Source organism: Python bivittatus, unplaced genomic scaffold, assembly GCF_059951505.1.
Source record: "Python bivittatus isolate LINGU-HERP-01145 unplaced genomic scaffold, Pbiv_v1 ctg000840_np1212, whole genome shotgun sequence".
In the NCBI taxonomy this organism is placed as follows: Eukaryota; Metazoa; Chordata; class Lepidosauria; order Squamata; family Pythonidae; genus Python; species Python bivittatus.
This window is the reverse complement of record NW_028277113.1, coordinates 187,667-205,010: the sequence shown is the minus strand read 5'-3', so window position 1 is coordinate 205,010 and position 17,344 is coordinate 187,667. Positions and strand designations below refer to the sequence as shown.

General features: G+C 37.3%; 1 protein-coding gene across 1 annotated transcript in view; it reads left to right on the top strand.

Moving 5' to 3' along the window:
• Positions 1 to 17,344, top strand: part of DNAH5 (dynein axonemal heavy chain 5) — a 150,827-nt gene that overhangs the window by 10,923 nt on the left and 122,560 nt on the right. The window contains exons 2-11 of the mRNA XM_088130559.1: positions 4,679 to 4,813; positions 6,028 to 6,112; positions 9,567 to 9,724; positions 9,996 to 10,217; positions 12,102 to 12,239; positions 14,103 to 14,279; positions 14,864 to 14,977; positions 15,336 to 15,443; positions 16,506 to 16,628; positions 16,895 to 17,110. Of these exons, the coding sequence (XP_087986685.1) occupies positions 4,679 to 4,813; positions 6,028 to 6,112; positions 9,567 to 9,724; positions 9,996 to 10,217; positions 12,102 to 12,239; positions 14,103 to 14,279; positions 14,864 to 14,977; positions 15,336 to 15,443; positions 16,506 to 16,628; positions 16,895 to 17,110 (1,476 nt within the window). The remainder of the gene's footprint in view (positions 1 to 4,678; positions 4,814 to 6,027; positions 6,113 to 9,566; positions 9,725 to 9,995; positions 10,218 to 12,101; positions 12,240 to 14,102; positions 14,280 to 14,863; positions 14,978 to 15,335; positions 15,444 to 16,505; positions 16,629 to 16,894; positions 17,111 to 17,344) is intronic.

Here is a 17,344-nt window from a genome sequence, read left to right as displayed (position 1 = left end):
CCATCCTGTGGAATGGAGAGATGCCATTCCAGTTGCACTGCTGGCAGCAGGATTGCATTCCAATAGCAGAAGTTCTGACACAAGTGGCAGGCTTCTGCTGTCAAACAGAACACCACTTCCAATCATTGTTACTCATCGGAAAAGATGATTTGGAAAAGATGATTCATCAATGGCCAGTAGCCACAGCCACAGCCCCTTACCAGTGTCAGGTCGGTTGTTGAGAGCATGGAACTGATCAGATATGGTGCTTCTCCAGGGATGCCCCAGGAACATAACTGTCCACAGCAATCCGAAGAATTAGTAGCAGCTGCCAAACGTCAGTGGGATGGTGTTGGCTGTTGAAGTCAGAGCTCAGTTAAGGACTCTGTGAACAGGGAATGAATGTTCCAGAGCACTACCAAGTGCTAACAAAACCCATATGTACTCAGTGGCCACCACAGACTCATAGAGCAGTGGCAGATGGACTTCAGATGTGATCACCCTAGGATAAGGGCCTTGCGAGCAACTCTAAAGACACTCACAGTGTTAGTGGTTATGGGTTATATGTGTTGCATTAGTGGGCTTATAGATCAAAGACCAGGTAGGTTTTAAAATTATCAGTGTCTTGTCTTTCACTGGAAGGATTGAACTGCTGCTTTTGAGTATTAAATGCTTGAATGTATTTGCGTCATCTTGTTTTAAAAGCAATGTTTTTAAAAATGAAATTTAGTACAGTGTATTTTATATTTTCCACTTGAGGGCACCACAACATCAAGTTTTAGAAAAGAAGCTGCACTGCAAAAGGAACAGGGTCCTTTTCAGGCGACTTCTCCTGAGCCTTGGAGGCAGCATCCTGCTGGCTGTGTGTTTTTAAAGCAGTAGCTGGATTGAACTGCTCTGAACTGTTCACTCTGCTGCAATATTAGCACTGAACAGCATGAGCCAGTTTAATTTTACACCAAAATTTAAGAACTTTCCCTTTCTATGTGTACAGAATTACCCTCTAAATCCTAGAAATGTTCTTATACAAACAACTGTGAGATCACCCATGGCACCTGACCCTGAGTAGTGCGATGGCATGAGATGTTGGAGCATTTCAGCTACTTGGAGAATGAAGCCGATGACATTTGCAATCACGTTCTGTGGTACACAAAAACGTTTGGCTTCACTAGAATTTAATACTCTGTGGGCCCTAGGAACACAGGAATCACCTTATCAAGGAACTTGAGGGCTTGGAATTTATCCCGGAAAGTAGGGAAATTAGAGGACATTGAAGAAGTTCACCAAAGTGATGAAAGCGGATGGTAAACAATTGACTGGAAAATGGTAGCCCCAAGGGAAGAATCCGTCACAAGAACGGGAGCACAGGGAAAAGTAACTACTGTCCAGAAACAAATTCAGAACAAATGTAGTGGTTAAAATCAAGAGGGCTTGTATTTTATAGGGTGAAGAAAAATAAATGCTTGAAAGAGGTTGGCCTGGAAATTGGACAAAAGACGGAGTTATTTGAGAAGTTGAGATAATAGTGAGAAATAGAGACATATAACTGATAAGGCAAGATGGGGATAAGCCTGACAGAGGAACTACATAATTATTGGGGTAGTAGCTATTATTCATTAATGAAGTACCTCACTAAAACCTTGCTGTCTAGGAAATGTTGGAAGATGATCTAACATATCTGGAAATCACCACATTGAGGAAGGCTATTCTAAGGTTGCAAATACTTTCAGAACAGCATACCTATCATTAATAACAAAACAATAACAAAAGCATGCTTGTAAAAGGTACTGGAATACTGACTTGTGCCAAGATTGATAGGCAAATTTAACACAGTAGCTCTATAAGTCAACACTACCATAACAACACCCAAACTATGTAGGTTTGCAGACATTGTTCATATTTCTGAGGCTTGGAAAGGCTGGGTGAGCTTTGGGGCAGGTCTGGCTCTGTTCAGATTGATCGTAATTAGGGTCCTGTTAAGAAATCTGAGAACTTTGTAAGTGATCCTTGCATTTGGAAGCTTTGTATTCATAGCAAAGTACATGCTGATCCTAATGGCTTAACATTAACAACACAGATAGCAAATTTCAGCTAATAAAATGTTCAGAACTGGAAGGCGACAACTTTGGAAACAAAGCGTTTCAAAAGTTTTAAAGGTAAGAGGAGGTAAAAGGTAAAGGAGCTGTGGGAAGTGGGGAGAATGGAAGTCCTTAATGAAATCCACAAAACCTAAACCCACCAGCCTCTGTGTGGCTCTTTTACAAAGAATTGGACAAAGAATAGTATTGCTTAGAACTATATTTTTTAAAATGGGTGATTCTGAGGTCCCTCTACAGGAATGTAGTAATATAAAAAGGTTTTTTAAATGATTTTTTTAATTGCCATGTTTCCATTTGGTAAAACATAGCAGTTATGACTGCACAATGAGAGTTACTATTATGTGAACTAGTCTTCCATTTAGGACTAACAATATATGCATGTTAATGATAAATTTGGTTTTTATATGTATAATTATTTCTTGGCATGATATTTTGATATGAAGACATATCCAGATTGCTAATATGGACAGTGAGCTAATCTGCGTGTGTTGGAAATCTTGATTATGCCATATGTTTGGATTCATGATTTGATGAAGGGTGTGCTGTGACCAACATGTTTTAATCTCAGTTAACTTCAGTGGTGGATTGCAGCCCTTTGTTGACTCCCACCTTTATATGGTTAAAGAATTAGATAAATGTACTGGAACTGGTGTCTGAACTACTGTTAGCTAGGATATCTAAATATAAAGAGGGTGTGGTTCTGGGTCAAGGTGCTGGGGCAAATGGTAGGGGAGAGAAATTGCCTTCATACTCCTGTCAGTTTGCTCTTATTCAGAAGCTTCTAATGTGTAACTGGAATTGATATCCTCTTGAAATCTAAGCTTATTAGATCTAATAGCCCTTTGTGTGGAGAATAAGGGACAATTCTTTACCTGCTCTTCTATGGTAGCCCCTTATAATATTTCAGTCTTGTTGTGACCTCCTATTTAAGATAGACACACATCTGAAACCACCATGACTTTTTGAATGAGTGGAACAGAGCTAATTTTTGGTCAGAACTGAAAAGGGTAGTTTGAGATCAGGAACTGGCACACCTCTTCAGTAATGTTTGTTTGCAGCAGCTTTGGAAACTGGTTGCTTAGCAGCTTTGACTGCTGCTTTTGTTAAACTGTTGCAGGCAATTTGCTGCCAGGGTGAAATGTGATCTTTCCATCTTTCAGGTTGCTTTATCAAATAATTGGCTTTGTTTTCCAATCCCATGCTGAGACATCATTTGGAAATGAAGTTTAAAATCTTATTTCTATCTCATTTTGAGAAGGTTGAATAGCTACACATAAAACAATGACCAGGTCTGCCCTGTTTTTTAAATCTGGACACTCTTTATCCTGTATTGGAGGCTTAAATTGTCTGTCCTTCACCATGCAAAGGATACCATGTGCATATATGAATTATCATTTTGCATACCAAACTCTGAGATATTCTTGAAAATGGTATTTGGTGTTATAATAACTGTGTTAGCTTCTACATTAAAAAAAAATAACTAATAAAAATGTCACTGAGTTTAATATTAAACTGTCAGACACTGAGAGGCTATATTCACACAGCAAATTTACCCTTGGTTAATGTAACCATGGTTTACTCAACCCACATGATACACTGAATTAAACAGGGCTGGGTGAATACAATATTCTGGTCATAAAATGGTTGGCTATGCTTTAATACATCATGCAAATCTAATCTGAAATATAGATTTTGGGAAGAGGGTCACTGCATTTGCACAATCAAAGATTTGATCCAAAGCAGCCTACTTCAATTTAAGATTCAGTCAAATTTGTTTTCAGTCTGTAGTTCCAACTATGGGAAGAATAGCAAATATTTTCATTTTATTGAATGGGATTGATTTTAAAATACATTTTAAAAGAATTTTAAAATACATTTTAATGGGATTTCAAGAGTCTTGGTAATTAGCTTTGCTTAAAGAAAGCTACAGTTGTATCATATGTAATACTGTTCAGCGGTAGTCAGTAAGGGTACACCTAAAATCAAAGTTTTAGAAGATAAGAAAGCTTAATTTGAAACATACATAATATAATCATATCCTTTGAGTTCACAAACCTTGAAAATTACTAGTCTTAACAGAATTTACTATGCTTTGTCTCCATATCATCGCTCCCTTTAGTGGTTTTTGACCCAATTCTGCATATAGAAATAAGTCCTACTGATTTATTACATTTGTACATGCAGATATACCTAACCACACCTTACTGAATTAACTCAACTGCCTGAGTTGGTGTAATAGTTTTTATCAAAATCTAATCATATAGACTTGGTTCATACAACATATTGAATCACAAAGCAGTGACCTGGATATTAAAATACCATATTATGCAAACCTAGTCATTGAACTCGAAGTGTTTTACCCCTGTGGTAGGATACATAAAATTGCAACTATATCTTGTGAACAATCAGATTTCCCCATGTGGTCTCATCTTCTTCCTAATCCCACAAAGTGGGATCAGCACCTGTTTTGGTTTCAGAATGATGATACATTGAGAAATGTTATGGTAGATTCATATATGAGGATATATTTTAGCTTAGAATATACAGAAGAAGAATGTTCAGTTCCCTATATGACTATAATAGAAACTTTGATTCTACAGCAAAAACTGAAAGAGGAGAAAGAAGCCAAGCGAGCTCATCTGGATGGTAGACATGACTATATACTGTCAGTTGTTTCTGCTTGTGTGAACCTGGAGAAAAATGAAGTGGAAGATGCTGTCCTTGAAGGAAATCAGGTATGATGAGGGTTGTCAGACTCCAACTGAGTGCAAAAACAATTTTGTGCCTTGTAGACTGCTGATGTGAGTAGAAAGTGGAAGCAGGATTTTATAATATGTTTGAAAGTAAAATTTTGGAAACAAATGCAGTCTTCCTGAAGATTCACCATGTAAACATTATTTTTTCATACCACTTCCTTGCTATAGTTCAGTTTCTGCATTCATGTTTTGCAGGCCTGGATTAACCATTAAGCAAAATAAGCAAATGCTTAGGGCACCAAGGGAAGAGGAGCATCACAGAGTTTTTTCTCCTAGCTATCATGCCCTTCACTCTTTCACTGCTACACTTGACTTTAATTTGAAGCACTTAATTGAGTCTTAATGTCTTACCTGTTAAGTACTGGAAGGGCTGAAGGGCACATTTGTTGGGCTGTATTTAAGGCATCAGTTGGCCTTAATCTGGCCTTGCTGTTTTGACATTTCCCATTACTCAGAAGGACTGTATGACACACAGAACATTTGTGGATGATCCTAAGTAATGCCTTGCTTCTCAGTGCTACAGATCTAATCAAGTATTCTGATCGTATCATAGAAGATGAATGACTTCATCTGAGAAGGAAAGCAGCATTCTCTTCATGAGGAATGTGTGATGAAGGCTTTTCCAGCTTTTCTAGAACAATCCCTGCAACATTTTTAAAAAATGATAACTTGTCTATTCTCCAGGGAAACTGAAACAAATCTGGAATGCTAGATTAAAGATAAATTACATTATTATAAAATTTATAGTATGCTTGAAATCAGAATGGTCATAGAATAACGCCAATTATCCTTGAACCCCCTCCTGAGTACGGTTTAATATTTTAACTAATCAGATGGCTTTTATTTCAAGAAAATAAAGCTAACCAGTTAAAATATAATAGTAGAAACTGTTATTTTGAATTTCCCCACACGCTTGCATTTATTAAACCATAGCAGCTTGATCTCCATATCCAAGGTTGGAGCACTGATTCACATTTTAAATGTATATTTTTGTCACATGAAGTAGACACAAAACCACAACAGACACAATCATCTGTTGAGAATATATGTAGAATGTGAAGAGCCTGATTACTTTACTCTTTCCATAAAATTATTGGTAAATGTTCTAAGTCATATTTAGCACTCAGTTGTATATACTCCTTTTAACATGCTATGTATGAACATTTAATTTTCAGTTGTTTAATGTTTAACAGATTGAGCGTATTGATCAATTCTTCACTGCTGGAGGTTTTCGTCATGTCATGTTTTATTATCAAGACATGGAGGCACCAGAAATAGGTATGCAAAGAAATGCCTGTGGTATTATTTTCTTAGATGGGAAAGATGATGATTTATTGTATTTATAAACTGCTGGATCCTGCAAGGGAACAGTTTAGAAAAAGTAAAAATATGATAAAACCAAAAAACAAAACATGCAATAAAATGGATCAACAAAACTATTAAAAACATAAGCAGTATAACGCAATAACCATTGGTGCTCCCCCCCCACTCCCAAGGATGAGTGACATTAATATTCAAAAGCCCTGCAGAAGAACTCCATCTTAGCAACTTTGTGAAAGAATATCAAGGTTGCTGCTGAATTAAACTCTGGTGGGAAGCTCTCCATGGAGTGGATACCACCACAGAGCAACACCTCCTCCAGCATTCTGATCATACCACACAAAAGTAAGGAACCATAACCTCCTAATATGGGATTATTTATATTGGATATATCAGTTTTATGTGGAGAGGGTGGTCCTGCAGGTATCCAGGAGCCAAGCCATATAATGTTTAAAAAGTTAAAACCAAACACTTTGAATTGTACCCAGAATCCAACTTGCCACAAATGCAGCACTCACAATATAGGTGTAACAACTCTCACCTCCCACAGAGACTGCTGCATTTGGTAGCAATGTAGTGTTCAGAGGTAGCCCCATATACAGCATGTTGCAGTAGTATATCCTGGTATTGATGAGGACATGAGCCATCATTGCCAGATCTTCCCACTCTAGAAAGAACAGCAACTGATACGTCAGCTGAAGCTGGGTGAAGCCCCCATGGCTGTCCTCCACACATGAATCCAGAAGTACCTGTGAGCCCAGGAGGACATCCAAGTTGTTGATTTGCTCTTTTAGGGAGAGTACTTTATTCAGAGTATAACCAGAACTGTCAAAGAACAAGATGGTCTTTGAATGAACAGCGAGGCCATCTTGTTAGGGTTTAATATCAGCTTGTTTTGTTCCACTCAGACCTTCACTATCTTCAAGCATCTGATCAAAACTTCCATGGCATTTTCAGTCTGGTCCATATAATTAGGTATCATCAATATACTGCTGAACTGACAGATAAGGTTCATGTAAATATTAAAAAGTAGGGAGGAGAGAACAGAAATAATTTTAAAATTATTAAAAACATTTTTTTAAGCAAGGGTTAGTGATTAGTGGCCTGCAGCCCCCTTGAAAAGTTCTATGCAGATCATCTGCCATATAGCCACCATTTTTTAATGTTGTCTGTCAGTTTATCATTTGATCATATCTGCCACTTTAGAACGTTTGTCAATGTTCTGCCCTGTGTGCTTTTGATTTGAAGGGAGAGTTAGGAAAGCTCTTGATCTGCAAATTCAAACAACCTGTAAAAGACAAATTGCAGGTGTTGATTCAATTGTGTGTAAATCCATGTTAAAGGTTTGCCATTGGCATAACAAAAATTACTCCTAGCTTACATCCCCAACTGAACTCCACTTAAGATACTTAACTTTGCCCTTAAAAAAAAAAATTGCAGACTTCCCAGAATAAAACGTGTTGTCTGCCCAGACTCAGCAGATAACTTTATTTTTCCCCTTCATGTTTTCACTTATAAACAAAACATCACAGAGCTTCTACCCAAGCACTTTCTGGCTGACCTCTATGGATTCAGTCACCTTTGGTTCATAAATGCACTAAACTGCTTTCAACAGGGATCTGTGAGCTTCATGACCCCTCATGGGAGCTCAAATGGGAGAAGTGGATAATAGTTATAGCAGTTCCGAATTACATATTTATATGTAGAATTCGAGCACAGTAGTAACATGCCTATATTAAGTTATAGCAGATGGCTGAGCATCTTGTAGAGGATTATGGAGATGGCCTTGAAGAAGACATTTCACAGCCATTAGGCAGACACCAGTTTAACCCTGAAGGGGAGGAAGGAATGAAGAAGAAAGGATGCCCAGCCTTGATTTCTTTGATATAAAGTTGAGGGGGAGAGAGAATCTTTGCCAGGTGTTCAAGATTCTGTTAATATACCCTGCAACAATAAAGTAGAGTTTCAGGACTCCCTGTGGAGCCTGTTTCCTGATCTGGCTACTTCAAAGGACTGTACCCCTAGAGTGGAAAGCTGGAGACCTCAAACCTCCTCTCCCAGAAGCTCTCTGGGTCTTCACACAGGGTCTTCACACATTGGTTGAATCTCCTGCTTTGGGATAGTGGTTTGGTGGTTCCTGCGTGGCATCTATCAGGATCTAGGAAGTATCATCAGGGATTTTCCCCAAACCCAGTGTGGGAAAGAGATAGGGCTCTCACACCCTGTACTGTCTTTTTGGTGATTAAAAGGTCAAAGCAAAAAGAGAAACAATTTCTATAATGCAGCCTCCTGGCGATATAGCACAGCATAGATGTCTAGATAATTCCGCCCTTTCTGCATCAGTTTGGAAGATATAAACAATATCACAGGGTATAAACAAAAGCAAACTTTATAAAATTGTTGAAGGGGATGAATACAGATTTGACCCACTCATGATGATAGAACTAGCAATTTAAAGAAAAAAAAATCCAAAAGAAAATCCAGTGTTTTGAACAGACCACAAAATGTACTTATCTGCTATGTGAAGCACTCACTGCCTCAATGTCTCCATAAAAAAAAAAGATGGGGTAGATAATTCCAATTAATATTCAGATTACAAGAAGATTCTGCATAGAAAAAGATATTTTCTGGAGCCCAATCCAAAGTAAAATAAACACCATTTCCCATCTTGTACAGAGAAATAGGGAGAATTAGACAATGTGACATTAGCACTACATTCAGTAGCATATAGAAATCAAACCTGGTACAAATTCCTGGCTAAATGTTTTGCCTATGTCTACATAGACAGAAGATCCCTAAAACAGCTGTTCTGCTTTAATTTCCTGGATCTGACCTAGTTTCTTGGGATACTTCAGCCATTTAACCGAGGCTGTGGGGGAGATGGAAATCCTGTTCCTTCCCCAGATTCTTTCCATACACCTCTCCCAAGTTCTACCCTTTATTTTAAAATGACCAAACCTTTTGTGTCTCTGGCAGAGAGATGGGCTTGGGTATTTGCCTCTGGATGTGACCCAGCTCAGCTCTCTCTTTGGAGATGGGGATGGACTGTCTGGTGTGAGGGGCTGTCAAGCAAACTACATTCATAGCACAAATCCTAATCCTGATTCAGTACAGTGTTACATGTACTATTCCATGTAACCATGTGGCTGCTGTTTACTGACTTCCATAGCAGTGGTGAAAGCCTGTAAACAGACACCACTGCTTTAATGAGTTGCAGATGCTGCTGCCCTCACACCCCTGTTCATTCCTAGGTACCTTTTCTGAATTAAAGCCAATGCACCATTCCAGACTAATATATCTGCATTTAGGTATGAAGCAATCCTTGGCTAATCTCTCATAGTGTCAAAAAATGTGGGGACATATTCCTGTGTTCTTATTCATTGGGGGGTCCTGACTTTTCTCCCCTTTATAGGACATGAAAGTTCAACAGGAACTAACCCTCCTTCTGCTAAAACCAAAAAGACCAAATTATTTGTGACAGAAGGAGATGATGTTGCTTTAACTGGTGTATGTGTGTTCTTCATTAGAACTAATCCTTCTAAAGCAATTAATGCAGAGAATATCCATCGTGTAAGTATTCCCTATATGCATTTTCTATCATTGGATCATGAGACGTTTTAGCATTGCCTGTGATCATCCATTTTTGATTGATTGTACAAATGGGATTTAGCAAAGAATTGTATCTAAGTCAGCCTTTCCCATATATATTTCTTTTGGACTACTACACATTGGTTATGCTGGCTTGAAATAAGAGCTGTAATATCAGAAGATCTCGAGAGCACACCAAATTGGAGAAAGCTGAGCTAACCACTATCAATGTTATTTCCTCTTTCATGATCAGGAAGTAGTTTTCAATATGATGGACACAGCAAATGGTGGTTTGCTAAACAGTGTTCAGCATTTGCTATCTGATATCTTCATCCCTGCTTTGAAGACTGTGAACTATGGTTGGGGAGAGATGAGTAGTTCCCAGGAAGGGGCTAACATCAAGCGGGACTTCATTGCATCCCTGGAGGGATTTGTTAGTGTCCTTTCGGGAGCTCAACAGAGCCTGATGGAGAAGGTAAGCCTGCATTTATCTTTTAGCTCTCTGCCAGGAAGAAAAGGAGTTAAAGAACAATGAGAAAAGGTACATCAATCATACTAAATCTGCCACTGATACAATAGTAAAAATGTAGAAGAACTTGCACAAAAGGGACTTTTTAATTTAAAGAGCATTTTAGCAGTTTTATAAATATTTCTGTTGACATTTTCTTCTCTACGCATCTTTTAAAAATGCAAGAAATTCTCTATTCTTCATATAGTTATTTTAGATGGGAAAAAAGAAAGGTATGGTAACTGTAATAGGGATGATCATATTATAGCTATTAGCATATTTAGTTGAACTGTAACTTAAAATGGATTAAAGAGACAATTGTATACATAGATACCTGGGGGAAATCTTATTGGACTAAATTGGGCTTCCTTCAAAATACAGGGAGTCCTTGCTTAATGATGGTAATTGGGACTGGGATTTCCATCTCTAAGCGATGCAGTCATAAAGTGTGATGTCACATGACCACATTGCTTAGCAATGGCAATCCTGGCAGTGCTGGTTGCCATTGTTAAGTGGGGGTGCTGCAACAGCCAGAACTTTGAGGACTGGTTATAATACCACTTGTTCAGCGCCATTGTAACTTTGAATGGCCACTGAATAAGTGGTCCTAACCTGAGGACTATCTGTAAACAGATAAGATTGGTGTAAGGTAAGCATAAATTAAAATTTTAAATTACCGGTTCTGAATTGGCAATCAACTAATCACTAAGTCAGGATATTTGAAAATCAGGTTTATCAGAAAACAGACAACTTATTGTAAAACTATTCATTCTTATGTAATCATTGTGAATCTCATTGGTAAAATATTGGAAAAATATACTGATCTTAAGAGTAGAAGAATGGAGAAAGAGTAAGGCTGATCATGTCAATAAGAATATTCACTTACTGTGTTTTTAAGGACAGCACAATTTAGTGTCCTAGCTCTTTTTAGGGGGGAAAAAAGGTGTCATTCTGTATGTTTGGGAACAGAACTAAATCAAATGAAAATACATAAATGACATATAAAGCTTCTTTTCATGTGTGTTTTATATAGTATCCTCAATCCATTTTAAGGTTAATTTTGACAAATGTGTTTGGGTAGCAGGGAAGGAGCAAGTTATCTTTCAAATGCTATCCTTGCTATCCAGAGTTGTTGAGAGTTGGGTGGCATACAAGTTTAATAAATTTTTATTATTGTTAGCTGATATGTTCAAAATAGTTGTTTTCTATGGATTATGGCAGCAAGAATTACTAGAGGTGCCAAATAAGTGCAAGAAATACTAACTCCAAACTGTATACTTGGAGAATTGAACCATTTTAGATGGCAACAGGGGTTTGCATGATTTAAATGTCTTTCCACCCAAAGCAAAAAATCATTCTACCCAAAAAATTGTATGACAGGATATGGAAGAAGGTTAAATCCTTCTTCCTAAAGTCTCTTTTTTGTTGTTAAGTGGAGGATCTTTTATATTGAAGCATTCAACTATGTAAGTCCTACCTGCAGGCAGGTGTGATATAGCCTAGGGATGAAGTAGAAAGAATTATGACAGGAGTCTGTTTTGTTTGTGGTAGATCAGTTTTTAATATAAATAGAATATGGATGAAGAGTCTCTTTGGACTTCTATTGGAAGATGCTCAAAGTCTCGCAGAGAGCCCATTTGGAAGGCACAAGGACAATAATATTGTTCCAGTGTTTTCAAAAGCAACTAATATGTAGCTATGCACAACTAAATAATATGGAATACTATGTAACTGACCATTGGTCTTGCATACCAGTACCCTGGGTTTAACTTGTGAATTACATAGTCATAATTTCTTGGGCAGAGGTATTGAAACATACTTTAAAGAATAATTACCTAATACATAATTTAGGTGGTTCTGAAGAAGTGTGAAACCTATGATCTGAAAATGCTAAAAGGACCAGCAGATTTTCTGGTGGCAGCAAATAGCATGGAAACTGTGGAACGAATAGAAGCCTGCGTGAAAGTGTGGATTAAGCAAATTGAACAGGTACAGTTTGGTTGAGCACTCCATTGTATATGGAGTCATGTAAATATGCAACTACTTACAGTCACCTTCTCAGAGAGAAAGAGGGGAAAAGGCATTGTCAAATGCTTCATTTTCACATGCAAGACCCTTATTCAATAGCATCTGTGGAGCTGTTGTTAACTATGATCATCCTGTTTTTTCTCTCTAGCTGAAAGATCCTCATGGTGCTGATTTGCAACAGGGCATGAGCACTGCAAAACAGATTAGGCCTTTCCCCATCCCAGTATGTCTCTGAATCAATTACTGTACTCTCCTATCTCCAAACCTGTTTTACAGCAGCAGAGCAGCAGCAACCACAATCACTATCCACCTACAGTAAAACCACATTTAGAAGAGCTGCCAGATCTAGGCTGCAAAATCTAGACAATAGAAAAGAATGACAGTTTCCAAATTTTTTTGCTGTCATCTAGAAGTGGCCCAGAATTTTGCAGCCAGATTAGGTAACCCTAAAGAATGTAGAAACTCTGTATTCCATCAGTTTTTGTTTCAGGGCTCAGTGACAAACCTTGTGTTTTCACCTCATGGCCTTATTAATCATGCTAACTCTTGAATGCTTCAATCATCCTTTTTAGGTCTAGGGGAATGAGACTATGAGAGTTTATATCGCAGTATTGCCAAAATTGGAGCAAATTGCAAGCAATAGTGATAGTTCCCAATTATACTTTGAATAATGTAAGCAGCGGTTGCTCTCATGCCACAGCTTTTCCAATTACACTGCAGTGACTTTGATTGATCAACCAGCTCCAGATCAGACAATGGAATGATATCAATGCCCACCTCTTGAATTTGTCTGAGTCCCCAGCTTTTATATACAGCCTGGTTTTTCAGATCATCTTTTCCTTTTCTGCCCTCCTCCCACTGAAGGCATATGTATTAGTACTACCCACCCAAAAGCTCTTTCCCTCTGGGGCAAAGTAAAGAATTTGTATTGAGCATTTATCTTTCCTGGAAGCTTAAGAGTATATACTATCCTATCAGTAGTCCCCAGCCATTAATGTATGTGTGTGTATACACACACACATACAGATGTAATTATTTACACAATTATTTTTGAGCTGCTCACATATAGCATTTGACCCTTCTGGTATTGTGCAGTAAACAAAGTAGGGTGTCATGTACTGTGACCTATGATTATCCTAGGTGGTGACTGGCTAGATTCATACATTGTGCTGAATAACAGAGTAATTTATTCAGTAAGCACAATTCGTTGAGTTTGCATATTTTTATTTATTTATTTAATTTATTTTCAAATTTTTATATGCCGCCCATCTCACTGTACAAGTGACTCTAGGCGGCGTATTAAATCTATGATTTGCAAGCTACAGTGGTTAGGTCCATGCACTATAGAAAGCCAAAATGACATTATGGTGTAGTGTGATGTGTGAATCAGGTCACTGTGAAACATCCTGTCATTGACATCATAGTAGTTATCTTCTTGGTTAAACTGACCTGAATATAAAGTTGACTGTAAACTCTTAACCATAACACCTGTGAGTGGTCATACTCATATATTAACTTAGATCTGCTAACAGTCACTTAATAGAACAAGCCAAACCATGTACAATTTTCTAATTGTTGTAGCGAAATAGTAAAATGGTAATCCATCAGAATAAGTTTTTTTTGAGCTGGCAATTGTTTTCTTGTTTCTTATTAGTTTGCTTAACATGAAGAATTGATCAATTAGTCTCAAGGATAAGGAATTGGGTAAAGAAAACAAGCAAGCAAGCTAGCTAGCTAGTTGTCAACTCACATAGTACCATGTTTTTTTAATACTGAAAAAAGCTTCCATATTAGACAAATTACTACTTTTGGTTTAAAATTTAGGTCATTGCTGAAAATAGCCAGCTACGGAAAGAGGCAGATAACCTTGGTCCACGAGCTGAGCTGGATCACTGGAAGAAGAGGCTATCAAAATTTAACTACCTACTGGACCAGCTCAAGACTTCAGATGTAAAGGCTGTACTTGGTGTGCTTACAGTTGCTAAATCAAAACTTTTGAAGGTGTGTCAGTCAGTTTATTCAAGAATAATTTATATTCCACCTAAAAAGAATATTTTTATAGTAATGCACATATATTTAAAATCTTTCAGCCCAATGAGCTGAGAAGGCAACTTACTCTGAAATCTATCACATTTCAGAATTAAAATACAGAATCTGTATTTTAAAAAGTGGGCATCAGAAATCATGCTTGTAAAAAGACAGACCTAGATTTGTCATCCAAATATACAGGAGAAAGCTATAGCTTGATATAATAAAATACAATGCTATTTTGAGCTTACTAATATAAATCCTAAATATGAAAGACCTTTGCCAGTTACTTTGGCTGGGGAAAACAATCTTCTAGTATAATTCCTGTCTTAACCAGCATGATCTATGATTTCAGTGCTTAAAGTTGCAGTCCACATCTTCTAGAAGTTGCCAAGCCTTGTCTGCAGTAATATTTTACTGCTGTCACTGAATTGGTATTCTAATCCTTGTGAGATTTAAGACACATGCTAACTATCTTATAACAAACCAGGACCAAAACTTTTCTAAAATACCATATGTTCTTTTAAATAGCATTTGTTTCATTTTCATTTTCCAAGAGTTGGCGAGAACTGGATACTCGGATCACTGATGCAACAAATGAAGCCAAAGACAATGTGAAGTATCTGTATACCCTTGAAAAATGCTGTGACCCTCTGTATAACAGTGACCCTGTAAGTTAAAAATGTCTGCTCATTGGATTGCCACACTTGTAGATAGCAGAGAAATGCCCAGATCACAAGTTAATGATTGCAAGTGCAACTTAAAAAAAAGATACAGTTCTGAAACTGCATAAAGAGTTCAGTGAGTTATAACTTAATAATACATCCTACGTTATATTGGGCAATATAGATTTCAATAGTCTCAGTATTGCATAAAATCCTGGCAACTTTAAAAATTACTTTATCTGGGCAAGATCTGCAAGTACTATTTGGGATGATGGTAGATGCCTTTGTGCCCTCAGGCTACTTGACGTAAATGATGCTAGCCAAATGATGCTTTACATCACCACTCATCTTGTTGGCATTTCAGGTGATCATGGTAGATGCTATTCCAGGACTCATTCATGCTATCAAAATGATCCACAGCATTTCACGCTATTACAACACTTCAGAGAAGATAACTTCCCTGTTTGTAAAGGTAAGTTGTGCTGACTGTTATTCAGAACTGGAGTTAGTCTATTATTGGCCATTTAAAACTATACTGTAAATAATAGTAATAATAATAAAGTCTGGATAATGGACATTGCAATGCCTGGAGACAGCAGAAGAGAAGAGAAAGAACTGGAAAAAATCACAAAATATAAAGACCTGCAGATAGAAATAGAATGACTGTGATAAAAGAAAGCAAAGATAATACCAGTAGTAATAGGTGCCTTAGGTCCAACCTCAAAACATCTGGAGCACCACTTGAACACCATTGGCATTGACAAAATCACCATCAGTCAGTTGCAAAAGGCAGCTTTACTTGGAACAAATTATATTCTGCGATAATACCTTTAACACCATCAAACAACATCTGCCTATCCCAGGTCCTTGGAAAGGACTCAGTAGGTGGATAAAAATGCCAAATCCAGTCTAAACATCTGGCTGACTGTGCGACCAATAATAATAATAATTGTTATTATTATTATTTAAATTTGTATGCCACCTGACTCTCAACAACTCTGGGTGCCTATCCATCTTAGACAATAGAAATTTTCCTTCAGTATCAATATATAATTTTTGAAATATAGAGAAGATAGAAAACACAAAGTTAAGTAATAAGAAATAGGATCTGTTGAACCCTGAAATGGAGATCATTGACAAATCATTCAGACTATTAGGATAAATGAAATTGGCTTATCATTACATTATACCCCCATAGAACTAGACATATTGACCTGAGGTCATCCACATTGTTTTTACCGTAGAACATCTTTGTTGCACCTAATTTTTCCAAACAGCTGGTTGGGGAAGAGTAACAGGCTACATTAATTGCAAACAGGGAACTAAAGGAAAATCTACAATGGGAAGTAAATAGTGAAACTCAGCAGTTGATTCAGTATGACCAGTAGTGAGTTATGTGGAATTGTAGTTTAGCAACATCTGAAAGTGGATGAAGCAACATCAGATGTTATCAACTGCTCTAAGAGAAAATGGGCCTTAACCCTCTTTGTTCCATGCAAGTTTCTTAAGACAAAGCCTATTGTTCTATTTGCAGGTTACAAATCAAATGATAACAGCCTGCAAAGCATATATTACTAATAACAACACTGCCACCATCTGGGATCAACCGCAAGATGTAGTTTTGGAAAAAATACAAGCTGCTATAAGACTTAAGCAGGTAATCTTTACACTTGGTAGAAGACAGAAGCAGTAAATACAACCTTTCTGCTTGAGCCAGAATTGAGGAGGATGTAGTTTCCCAAAACAAAAAGTGCAAAATTTTATCTGAATTTCACTAGGGAAAATAACTTTTAAGAGCCTTTCTGATTTAAAACAAGAATATTTTAATATAGCAAAGTTACATAGAATAAGTCCTTAGGAGTATTATGAACAAAGTTGCAATTAATACTTCTGTTTATTTCTATCTTGGTTCATGTTGCTAAGGAGTACCAAAACTGTTTTCACAAGACCAAACAGAAATTGGAAGAGAATCCAGCTGAACGGCAGTTTGATTTTAGTGAGATGTATATCTTTGGAAAATTTGAAACTTTCCATCGCCGCCTACTTAAGATTATGCACATCTTCGATACTATCACAACTTACTCAATTTTACAAGAGTCCAAGATGGAAGGACTAGAAGTGATGGCAACTAAGTATCAGGTATGCAGTGATTTTTACCAGTAGTAGTTGGGTCCTGAAGAACAGACAATTTTTTGGCCTCCAGATATTTTGGACTGTAAGCATAGCATTTCGGACCACTGACCATAAGAATGGTAGGGGTGGAGTCTCCTACAGTTCTAGTGCAAAATATTTGAATGATTGCCTAGGGAGAGTTTATTAGAGATAGAAAAAACTCTTTGCTGGATTAGGAACTCTCCTAATTCTAAAGACTAC